The sequence below is a fragment of the Passer domesticus genome, chromosome 13 (assembly GCF_036417665.1).
Source record: "Passer domesticus isolate bPasDom1 chromosome 13, bPasDom1.hap1, whole genome shotgun sequence".
Classification (NCBI taxonomy): Eukaryota; Metazoa; Chordata; class Aves; order Passeriformes; family Passeridae; genus Passer; species Passer domesticus.
In genome coordinates, this window is record NC_087486.1 from 8,015,740 (window position 1) to 8,027,530 (window position 11,791).

General features: G+C 49.1%; 1 protein-coding gene across 3 annotated transcripts in view; it reads left to right on the forward strand.

Annotated features, from left to right (window-relative positions):
* Positions 1–11,573, forward strand: part of KLHL3 (kelch like family member 3) — a 44,289-nt gene extending 32,716 nt beyond the window's left edge. For all 3 annotated transcript variants that reach the window (XM_064388251.1, XM_064388252.1, XM_064388253.1), the window contains 7 exons: positions 2,517–2,634; positions 3,364–3,561; positions 4,347–4,448; positions 6,975–7,103; positions 10,193–10,333; positions 10,544–10,687; positions 10,929–11,573. In XM_064388251.1, coding sequence (XP_064244321.1) covers positions 2,517–2,634; positions 3,364–3,561; positions 4,347–4,448; positions 6,975–7,103; positions 10,193–10,333; positions 10,544–10,687; positions 10,929–10,957 — 861 coding nt within the window. In that variant the 3' untranslated portion in view covers positions 10,958–11,573. The remainder of the gene's footprint in view (positions 1–2,516; positions 2,635–3,363; positions 3,562–4,346; positions 4,449–6,974; positions 7,104–10,192; positions 10,334–10,543; positions 10,688–10,928) is intronic.
* The last annotated feature ends 218 nt before the right edge of the window (positions 11,574–11,791 follow it).

The following is an 11,791-nucleotide window of genomic DNA, read 5'->3' on the forward strand; positions in this document are numbered from 1 at the left end:
TTTTTGTCACCTCACCCCTGTGCCTGGTGGCATTTTCAGTCCTTTGACAGGAGATCCAGGACTTGCCGTGTTGCTTTTTACTGGCTGTGCTTGGAAGTGTTTTACTCCCTCTTCTGGCATTGCCTATGCCCAGCAAGGAACATAATGAACTTGAATAAGCTTAGATAAACCCTTAGACGAAGGAGTATCTCTGCTCTTGTAGTGTTATGTCAGCCACAAGTGGCTGGTGGCTCGCTGGGCTGTGGAGTGGCTGCTGGAGAGCTGGCAGGGCTGGCTGAGGTTGCTGCTGCCTGGTAAGAGTGTTGTGGAGCCCTGCTGAGGAGGGCCACAGTAGGTGTCTCTTCCTTTCCTGTATCCATAATCAGAAGCCAGGAAAGCAGGAAACAGCAGCACCCAGCCCCGTGGGCAGGAAGTCTGAAGTGAATTTCAATGGACTCAAAGCAGCAACTGAATAAATAATCCTTATTATTCCCCACGTTTATCCTGCAGGCCTGGGATGCTCCAGCACCACTTTATCAGTGAAGGAAAAAACCACCACAGGAGCTTTTCTCTGTGCCCCAGAGATAAACACAGTTTGGCACAATGTCTCTCAGCAGACTGCCACTGAAGGTGCTAGTAAGCATTTGGAGATTCCAGGACATCAAAACCACAGTGTGCTGTTTTTCCAAGCACAAACAATAATGAGGTTGCTTTGTGGGAGGGTGTATGAGGTCTGTGCTGTTTCTGATATTTGGATACTGGACTGTCCTTTGAGAAGTTGTGGTTTTTCAGCGTGTGCTGGTGTCCTTTCTGCCTGCTGTTGCTGAGATGAAGTTGGTAGAGCTCAGCTTTAGGGGTATCATGAAGGGCTGATATGGCTCTTGTTCAAGGACTAAAGTAGTTAAGGATAAAAGGAACAGCAAATCAGTGAGTTCAGAGGTTCTCAACATCTTTTATAGCATGACCTATGAGTACAAACTCAAATCCTTCTGCAGGTCTCTCCTCCCTTCTTTTGTACTGTGAAGAAAGGGAAGGAGGTGATGATCTTTCAGCAATCTTGTTACTGAGAAACTTTCATCTGGCCTGTTGGTCCTGCTGATGAGGGATTATTGTCTGCTGTGGAATCCCTTAATTCTGTAATCGTGTGAAGCCCTGCAGCTTGCCATGGGAGACTGTTACACAACTAGTAGTCAGCCTGTTAATTTAGACTCAATTTGGTTTCTAATATCATGTTCTCATCTTTGTAGATCAAATAGGCCACTATTTCCATGCTCTTGAAATTCTTTAAATTGCTGTCTAGCTCTCTACTTTTAAAGCAACCCTGCTTGGGGTTGAGTTTGTTATCTGAGTGACCCAAGTGACAATCTTATCCCCTCAGCTACTCCCAGCTGCCTTGCAGAGCCTAAAGCCAGTTTCCCAACTACTCTTTATCTATATTTGAAGCCCCATTATCTTGTTTCTAGCTCCTTGGCCTTGTAAAGATCAGACTGTCTTGGGTGATGTTTGTCCCTCTGATTTGCTGTGATAAGGGGAGCAAATCCTCCTTCTTGCTGGCTGTGGAGGGTTGAAAGAAATGTGTGCTGAACAAAGTGCAGGTCCAGCTGCTTGCCAGTGCAGGTGTTTTGGGGGCTGGCAGCCTGTGCAGTGCCCAGCTGGAGCTCGGAACCATGGGCACCCTCGAGTGCAGAGCTGCAGGCTCCTGGCACCCGTGCCCATGGGGAATTTGTCTTCTGGCAGCAGATAGGGCAGATTTGGGAAGGACCACACTGCATGCTCACCAGATCTTCTGGTCTTCTCACTTTCCCATCAGTGTCCACGCTGTGCTGTTGCTGGTAGTGGAGTCTGGGGCTGGATGAACCCTGAGCCTGACCCAGCAGAGTGGTTCTTCCACCCCTGAGGTTGCCCTTGACCACCCTGACATAGCTCTTCCCTACCTGTAAGGAATTCAGGGTTTAATTCCTGCATTTCCTTCAGTACCTGTGGCAGCCAAAAGCCTTAATGAAGCTGACAAATCACATCCTTCAGCAGCCCAGACCCCCCAGGTCGTAGCAGTTCTGGTGATTTCCCTGAGTGTCGCCTTCCCCGCAGGTGGCACCGCAGCTGTCACGTTTTATTTGCTGAGTGGCATTGATTATTTTTAGCACCACCATGGAGATAATGACTAAACAGTAGGCTGCCAGTGGAAATTATGCTGGAATCTTCTTCACTTAAAAATACTTTTGCAGTGAGTCTTGGGAATGCTGTGGTGCCAAAAGGTTTTGTATTTCAAGGAGTAATTGGGCAAGTTGCCCACCTTGGACACGGTGAGGAAGGGTAAATGGGGTGGCCATATTTAGCATGCATTAAATTGGAGAGAAATTTTTCCCCCTTGAAATATAATTGCCTGAAATTCAAGTGTCCCTGCAGAGGCTTCTGGCTGGCCTTCAGCACATGTTTTGGCAGCTGCTCTTGATCGGGTTGTGGTGATGGTTTCTCTGCAGAGAGCAGCTGCCTGGGGTCATGTCTGAGGTTTTCTAGCTCTGCTCTTCCCTCTGCAGGTGATGATTGTGGTGGGTGGGCAAGCACCCAAAGCCATTCGCAGTGTGGAGTGCTATGATTTTGAGGAGGAGCGGTGGGATCAGGTTGCTGAGCTTCCCTCACGGAGATGCAGAGCAGGTAAAGGGAACTTTTGCTGCAACCTTCTTTGTTTCCTGAATGCGGCTCTTCACCACTGGATGGATGTCCTTAGTCCTCCCTTTAGCTTCCTCTGTGCCCCTGGGCTCAAGCAGCTCTTTCTTTTTGCCATGCCTTCTTCTTTCCCTACAGACATCTTTCCCTTCTTGTTCAGGTGGATGTCCTGCTCTCTAATGGGGCTCTTGCCTGCCCTCCCACTGTCTCCCCTTCGTCATCTCTCTCTCCTGGCTGTTCCTCCATCAGTGTTTCCCCTCCTCCTCCCCCACTGCTGTCTTGGCAGCCCACAGGGGTTCAGTTTTTCTTGTTGGTTTCCTAGTGAAAATCAAAGGAGCTGAGTCAGTCCCTCTTGTTGTGGAGGAGTGGATGATGAGAGCAGATCTTTAAGTTGCGAGTGTTCCTCTGAAAACATCTGACAGGGTTGTGAATGTGCCTCACCATTTGGTGTTCCCTCTGGCTCACAGAATTACTCATTCAATTGTGAACTCCATCTGTGCCTTATGCTGCCATGTTTCCATGTACATTTCACCTCCCATATGACACGTATGTTTCATCACGCTCGACTTCAACACCGTTAACCTGCCGAAAACACCAAAGCCTCGCCGTGTTCCGCTCTCCCCGGCCGCCTTTCACACCCTGGCAGGCGGGCACGATCTGGGCAGGTCCTGCTCTCTTCCCGGAGAGTTTGCTGTGACCCCTCTCCTCTTTCCTCAGGCGTGGTGTTCATGGCTGGCAATGTGTACGCCGTGGGGGGCTTCAATGGCTCGCTGCGGGTGCGCACGGTGGACGTGTACGACGGCGCCAAGGACCAGTGGACATCCATTGCCAGCATGCAGGAGCGGCGCAGCACGCTGGGCGCCGCCGTGCTCAACGACCTCCTCTACGCCGTGGGCGGCTTTGATGGCAGCACTGGTACGTGGCTGGGCAAGCAGCGGGCAGTGCCTGACCTGACCCAAGTGCTGTCAGGGATTGCAGAGCTTTAGAGCGGTTCCTGCGCCCTTCCTCTCGGGTTCTGTGCAGAGGGAGCCACAAATGGGGTTTGGCGTGTGTTGTAACTACCCAGTAGTGCGTGTTCTGACCTGTCAGTAATTGCAGACAATATCACCCTTATATTTTCTTTCAGCCTCATTCTCTGCATGATTATGCTTTTTAAGGGCTGAAAAGGATTTTTTTCCTTGTTTCAGTTAAATTTTTCATAGCAGCATGAATAAAATACTAGCAAGGAGTCTTACCGGGTGTGTGTGCCTGGGATTTATCTTGGCATAGCTGCGTGTTTAGATTCACACCTCTGCCTCTGCTGTAAAGCTCTGCCACTTGGTTAAGCCCTGAAGTAACTATTGCAGCAGGGTCTGGGGGAATTTTTAAACCTTTGCATGGATGTTTTGTAATGCTTGAAAGGATGTGGGGCTTTTGGGCTTGGAATTTGGACTCTGCTCACCTTGGTGGCCTCAGCACATTGGAGAGGCAGCAGTCCAAGGGAAGGGGTCATGGGGTAACAGTTTTCTCAGCCACTGAAGAAGTGGCATTGACATGCTGGTCCCAGCCTGCAAGGCAAGGGGTTAGGAAGTGGGATTGCAGGAGCATGGTGGGAATTACGGGCTTGGGAGGAGGTGGAAGGCAGATGAAAGTGCAACACCAATCTTTTTTTCTTCTCTTTTTTTTTAATTAGAAAACCTGTGTATCCCCTTTTTAACTAGGTCTGGCATCAGTTGAGGCCTATAGCTATAAAACCAATGAGTGGTTTTTTGTGGCTCCCATGAACACAAGAAGAAGCAGTGTTGGAGTTGGAGTTGTGGAGGGTAAGAAAATGAGCAGCCATTTCCATCAAGCAAACATTACTGTGTCAAACAGAAGCCTGAATGGTTAAGTGCAGTAGGAGGGAATGGCAAGAACTGTTCCCTACACCAATTGGGAAAGATTGATTTTATATGACGTAATTACTGCAACTTTTTCCATTCTCCTCTTTATCTCGGTGAAAAATCATGTGTAGCTTTCCAGGAGCCTCAGACCTGTATCAGACTAGCCCATGCCTCCTGTGAATGCAATCAGGTGTGTGCAGGTTTGTTTGAATCCAGATTCTCCTGGGCTGGTTCTGGCTGGTGAAAGCCAGCGCTGCTGCTGCCAGCAGAGGCTGCGTGGATGGAATTCCCATCACGGAAAATCTGCTCAGCCAGAGAAACAGGAACGGAGTTTGTCCCACAGCCCCAAGCCGGTGGTTTGGCAGGAATACTAAAACCTGTGTTTATTGACATCAGGCAGAGCTCTGCTGAGGTTCCTGAACGAGCAGGGGCTGATTATCATCAGCAAAGGCTGTGGCAGCTCAGAGTGAGGTGGGAGGCCTGGCAGGATGGTGGCAGCTGGTGGCAGCTGCTGGTGGGTCAGCACCACACTTGAGGGAGCTGGAACTCAGCAGCTTGGTTTGGACTCAGGAGAATGAGAAGTTTAAGTAGGAACCATTTATTTCTTTACAAAATCTATTTTGAAGCAAGTGAAAGGCTTTATCTGAACTTGTCTTTAGTGTGGCATTGCACTTTCCTGTTAGTGCAGTGCAGAGCAGCTTTAGCACAAGCATTAATATAAACCATATAAACCATGCTTTACAGTGCTTTGGTTGGACCTGTTTGAGTGGGAAGTACATGGAATATGTTAGTGTACATGAAATCTGTTTATGTGAGAAGAACAAGGGAGATAAAGTCAGAATAAGTAGTGGTCATTAACTTAAATTTGCATATTTAAGAAGCACCTCCTTCAAAACTGGCCCATGCTTGGGAAGTGCTGGGCTGCTGTCAGTCATTGGAATTTATTCAAGTGGCTTGGATGCAGAAAAAGTATTAAATATGGACCTGAGAGATGCACTTCTATGGACAGATTTTCTACTGGAGACTCATGAAATCCTTTTCCTTTACTTTTTTTGAGAACACAAGTAAGTGTTGCATATGTTGGAGTCCATGATAAAAATAATGAGGGCATGTGATGGGCACAAGAGCTGATCATACTGGTGTAGGGAACAAGCTGCAGCCAGCAGTTTATTCACAGGGTTCATCTGAATGTGACAAAAATTGATCTCATGATCAATTTTATACTGAAAATACCTAATAATCCATGGCAGCCAGGGAAATTGATCTTGTCTTGCTTGGATTGGCACTCTTGCCTGATTCACTGACAAATACCAGGCAGGACCAAGAGCACAAATAAGAGTTTGAAATGTTCTTAGAGACAGGGAGATGCAGAAGGAGGCCATGAGTGAGCCTGAGGGACAAAGAAAAGAGCCAGCCTGTTCTTGGAGCCTGCAAACATCCAGAAACAGGAGGATGCAAAAGCCTAAGGGTGAAGATAACTTCTGGTGGGAGTCTTGTGCATGCAAAGAATCGCACAGCTCATTCATGGGCAGGCTCTGCTGTCATCGACTGAAAATTGATATAATTTCTAGGTTTTGTACAAAAATTTAGGTTAGAATTTTTCTACATATTTGTTGAGCTTTTTTTAATTGTTGTTCACTGTAGCATCTAGGAGACCTGGATGCTACAGGATGGTAGATCTAGGAGACCTGGACTTGAACCAGAATGCCTTGTGCTGGCTGCTTTAGTAAGAAGAATCCTCTGCCCAGAGAATTAACTGCCTAAATGCAAAACAAGCTGATAGATGATACAGGGAGACAAGGGGAGAGGATCAGTCAGGCCTGGGAACAGAGGACACAGTAGAGCATCAGCCCTGTTTCATGTATGATGCAGTCCCATGATATCTGATTGTGCTTCTCTGGTCTCAGTAAGTGTGTGTCTGTCAGCTGTCAGTGAGTTGAGGCAGGGAGGGCTGGACACCCCAGGGGACCCTCACACCACGGTGTGTCCTGTGCTGTCATCACTGGGCACGAGTGACCAGCTGGCCTCAGCTGGACACAGCATCTCTGGGTTTGCATTTGGCCCAAGTTCTACGAAGTCATGTCTGGGTTTCTTTGCAGGTATTATATTATTATAAGAAGCTATTTCGTATTTATTGCTCATGTGATGCTGTAGTTTATGTGCAGTGACAGCCTTTGACAGCACACCTGAATGGGGGGAACTGAACACGCCTTGATAATCCCTCTTCTCCTGGGCCAACAAGTAATTTGGAAAACCCTCTGGGCTGCTGACTTCTGATGAAGCTGCTGTGGCGCATCCTTGTGCTGCTGTCAGTTTAACAGCATTACAAACAATCACTCCTGTGGCGAGTCCACTCCAGAAGCCTTTGCTAGGCTTTTCCCCAGACACGCAGCAGGCTAGGCGTGTCCTGGGGCAGGGCCTGTCCCCGGGCTGTGGCTGTGGCTGAGCCTGCTGTGTGTGTTGCAGGGAAGCTGTACGCCGTGGGCGGCTACGACGGCGCGTCGCGGCAGTGCCTGAGCACGGTGGAGCAGTACAACCCCGCCACCAACGAGTGGACCTACGTGGCTGACATGAGCACGCGGCGCAGCGGGGCAGGTACTGCTCAGCACGGGCACCACACCACCTGCTCTGCTCACACACAGGGAGGAAAAGGGGCATTTGCCATCGCTGGGCTTGCAAGTGCAACCTTTTATGTGCTCCACTTCCCGTGAGGGGTAAAAATGTAATGGCTTGGAATCTCTCAGCAGCTCTCCCGCCTAAATCTGCCAAATTGAGATTGATTTCTGGATTGATGAAGTAATGCTTGGTGTCTCCAAGTAGCCCTGCTAGCAGATGCATCTCACTTGTAAGCAAGGTGTTCTCTTTCCAAATCGCCAGCTGCAGGCACAGCTGGGCACAGGAAAGCCAAGCTGCACCTCCCTCTCTGCTGACATTGTAGGGTTTCAGAGGAATTTTCATTTTGGATCTTCCTGCAAGCACCCAGTGGGTGCTTTGCAACACAAACCTCAGCTGCACATTGGGTGATGTGTAGGATAACAAAATTCATCTCAGATTGTTCCTGCTTAGGTAGTTTTTAGTTGATTTCTTGTTGGCAAGAGTTGGTGATCTGGAGGATTGGAGGAAAGGACCTGTTGTGAAATGATTGGATTCTAGTCTTGATGGTTTCTAATTTCCTACATGATCTTGGGCCAGGTAGCAATTTGTCTTCTCTGTGATTGTTCCTCTCTGAAAGGGAGAAGTGCTCTCATCCACTGCATTTAAAATGATCTTCAGGTGAATGAGAATTTGTCACTGTTGGTCCTGATGCTCAGTGTGTGCCTCCCTGATATTAAATTGTGCAGGTACCCACAGGCAAGCCTGGGGGCTGCTCTTTGGGGCTGAAATGACCCTGCAGGTTAAGCTGTGGTGGGAGTTCCCTTTTGAGCTGGGCAGGTTGAGGCTGCTCCCTACACCCTGTCTCTCTCCTTACTCCAGTATCTTTTCTGTAGCTCCAGGTGAGGTAAATATGGACACACTGTTGGTATGAGTTCTGTTGAAGAGGTTTGTAGTATCTGCTTGATGCTTAAACCTAGCCCAGTGCAGCCTTCCAGGAGAGCAGAATGAGTGTCTCCTATTGTTGGCAGTGTGCTGAAACAGCAAGAATTTTGTGGCTGTAGTGAAATGGATTTTAGTGAGTTGTCTTTGTTGGAAACACTCTGCTCTGAGTGCTGCTTTACAAGTGTTTCTCCAAGCAAGTCCTTTGTTAGGAATGCTCATACCCCTCTGCCAAATTTCTTTGCACTTTTCTGTTCCCCACCTGAAAGCTGAGCTCCTCAGGCTCTGGTGATCCCACAGAGGCCCCTCCAGCAGGGACTGGAGGGGACTGCCCAGTGCCACCAGCAGTGCTGCAGCACAGTCTGCTGTACAGCTCCAGCAATGACACCGTGCTCTGCACTGCCATCCCCGTGCTGACATCTAGTGGGGCTGGGGACAGGTGTCCCCAGTCCCTGCAGGCACTGGGGCTGTGGGGATGTGCAGGTGCTGCCCAGGTTTTATAGAATCATAAATTTTTTTAGATTGGAAAAGACCTTTAAGGTCATCAGGTCCCACTGTTAACCCAGCACTGCCCTGTTCTCTGCTGAACCACGTCCCCAGGTGCCACATCTGCACGTTTTTGAACACTCCCAGGGTTTGCTGGACCAGCTGGGGTGTTCACTTCCCCTGCTGGCAGGGATGTCCTGTCCCTGCATGCCCTGTCTCACTGCACAGGGAGGCAGTTTCATGTGAAACAGCTTGAGTGTTTCCGACTCTTACTCTATTACTTGCTAAATTAGTTTACTCATTAAATTATTTCTTGCAAGTATAAAATTTCCACTAACAGCTGAATATAGTTAAATGCCAAGGTGCTGCACAGCCAGGCTGCTGGGCTCAGATGCAGTTAAGTGACTTTCCATTTCCCAGTGACCTGGGAGACACCTGCCACAGCTCAGGAGCCCGGACACACATGTGGATGTGTTTTGCTCTTCCCGAGTCCTGCATGCTGGAGTACTTCAACCACACCAAGGATGTGGCCCAGTAAGGTGGATATTTATGGCAGTTAGAGATTAACTGTATGTTTGGCAGAACCATGAGTCCCAATGTCATATTAGGATTTCAGCACTTGGTACAGTGAGAGGTGGCTGGTCAAAACCAAACCCAGCAGTAGCAAGCTAAGATAATTTGGAGAGGGGAGAGGTGACATGGTAGATCTATGTGCCTGTGCCCAGATGGGGATGCTCCTGCTGGAGCTGCTGAGCCTGGGTGGTGCCTGTTCTCTGGCTCAGCAGCTGTTCCTGCCCTCTCCTTTCCTGACCAGGAGAGATCCTTGCACAGGGACCAAGTCAAAAACCTGTTGCTGTCAGGCTGGCAGGGCCCCTCTCCTCCCTGCACACTGGTTGAAATTATGTGATTCAGATCTGTTTCTGTTTTACTAACATCCCACCTTGTTAATTTTAATAGAGGCCTTTGAACCTATTAACGAAGATATGTTGCTGGAAGTTTTAACTCTCACGGATTGGTGAACATTTTAATTAACTAATTTACTTAATATTAGGCAGAAGTAGCTTTAAGATCCCTGTCATTCCCAGAGATTTGGCCAGGGGTCTTCAAAAATGGCTTTGGAGGCACCTTGTCTGTGCCAAGTGCTGCCAGGTTTTGGGGTGGGAGTGGGAGGAGAGGAATCAAGTGGCAGCTTCAAGAGATGTAAGTTGTTGAGGAGAGGACCATCATCCAAGGGATGAAGTCATATGGCACAATGGCAGCAGAAAAAACAAAAGTAAAAGTCCTGAAAGGGGGAATCAGGCTAAAAGCAGAGGATCCCATGGCAGAAAATATCAGGCAGATGGAAACAAAGCGGGGTGGGAGGCAGACAGCAAGTGAGTGCAAAGAGATGGAATAAAGGCAGAGGAATGCCATGGGACTAGGCTGCTGGTCTTGGATAGCCTGACAGCTTCCTCAGAGGGGACATCTGCCAGGCATTGCTGTGCAGGTGCTGTAGTGCCACGGGGTGGGTGGGGGCAGAGCTGACCACGTGCCTGGTGATCTTGATGCACATGTGGCCCCTGTTTCTGGAAGTGCCTTGGAGAGGCCAAGGCCATGCCCAGTAGCAGAACCAGGGATGTGCAGCCCTGTCCCTGTGCTGTGGCTGACCTGGCTGTGCTTGGCAGGTGTTGGTGTGCTCAGTGGGCTGCTCTACGCCACCGGGGGCCACGATGGGCCCTTGGTGAGGAAGAGTGTGGAAGTCTACGACCCAGGGACAAACACCTGGAAGCAAGTAGCAGACATGAATATGTGTAGAAGAAATGCAGGTAACCATGATAAGCCTTTCCGTGGTGGTTGGCTCTGTTGTCTGTGTGTGGTTTTTAATGCAGTTGGTGTGCTCGTGGTGTGTGTGATCAGTGTTGTAAAAGATGAAAATGGGAGTTGAGGGATCTGCTTGGGGGTGAATTGGAATGTGGCAGCAGTGTGCTGTGGGGGATGAGCTAGCCCATGTCTCACCATCTGTGCTCTGCTTTGAGGTGTGTGTGCTGTGAATGGTCTCCTCTACGTGGTGGGAGGTGATGATGGTTCCTGCAATTTGGCCTCGGTGGAGTACTACAACCCCAGCACAGACAAGTGGACGTTGTTGCCAACCAGCATGAGCACAGGGAGGAGTTATGCAGGTAAACAGGCTGTGGGAGAGTGGGCAGCAGCGGAGTCATCCCTAAACTTGAGGGCTGTGCTCCCTGAAGCTTTAATTTTACATTTTTTGTATGTTTTGTGTTGATTTCAGTAGGAGGAACTTTCACAGAAGTGGTAGACACCTCCCTCGTTGCTGGCCTTTGGCTTTGCAGAATGATTGTAGCCACATGGCAACCCAGGAGCTGCTCCTGCCATAACTGTGTCTGTCTGTTCTTACAACAGGTGTGGCTGTGATTCACAAACCCTTGTGACACACGATCAAGCCAATGTGAGGAGCAGAAGTGAAGTGGATCCACCTAGGTGGTGTTGGGAAGATGACTGATCTCTGACTTGACCCATCTCATTGCTGTTAATGTCTTAGCATGACAAGTGATACGTTGCAAGCATCATCCACTCTGCAGTGGATTGCATAGCCAAGTGAAAATCCCTCTGGGGACATGTTCCATGCTAGACACGAGGTGTTGCTTGTTATCTGTGGTGCAATCAGCTGTTCTTCTCGATGGCATGTGTCCTGAGATAAACACTGTGCTTGGACTGCAGGCACGGGATTTTTTGTGTGAAACAAAACTGCTACGTTTGGGCATGTGAGTAAAAATTAACGTTTCTGGATTTCTTCCCTACTGATGCTCCGTGCACATTGTTGGTTGAACTACTTACTCACTGTGCCTGGAGGGTGGACTTTATACTGGCAGGGGAAACTTCTGAGTTCCAGCAGACAAAAACAGCAGAAATGGACTGGAACAGGGTGGTCTGGCTCGAGTGTGACGCTGTCTCAGCCATACGTTTGTACATGCCACTGGACTGCTGTATGTATCCCTGAAACGCTTGTGGAAATAAACACCATGTGGTTTTTCTACTTGCCATGAATGCTGTGTGCTGTGCGTGATGGGACCTGCTGGGCAGTGCCTTCCCTGGGGCTGAGCTCTCTGCACCTGAGCCACACAAAACTTCCCAGCCCCACACAACACATGCTGCTCCCACGGGGTTCATTGCTCCTGTGAAACTAATGTTGCTTGAATAGAAAATGTTCCCAACCCACACTTTTCAGCTGTGCTGAAAGCTTCCGTTCTAGCTCTGTCCAGCAT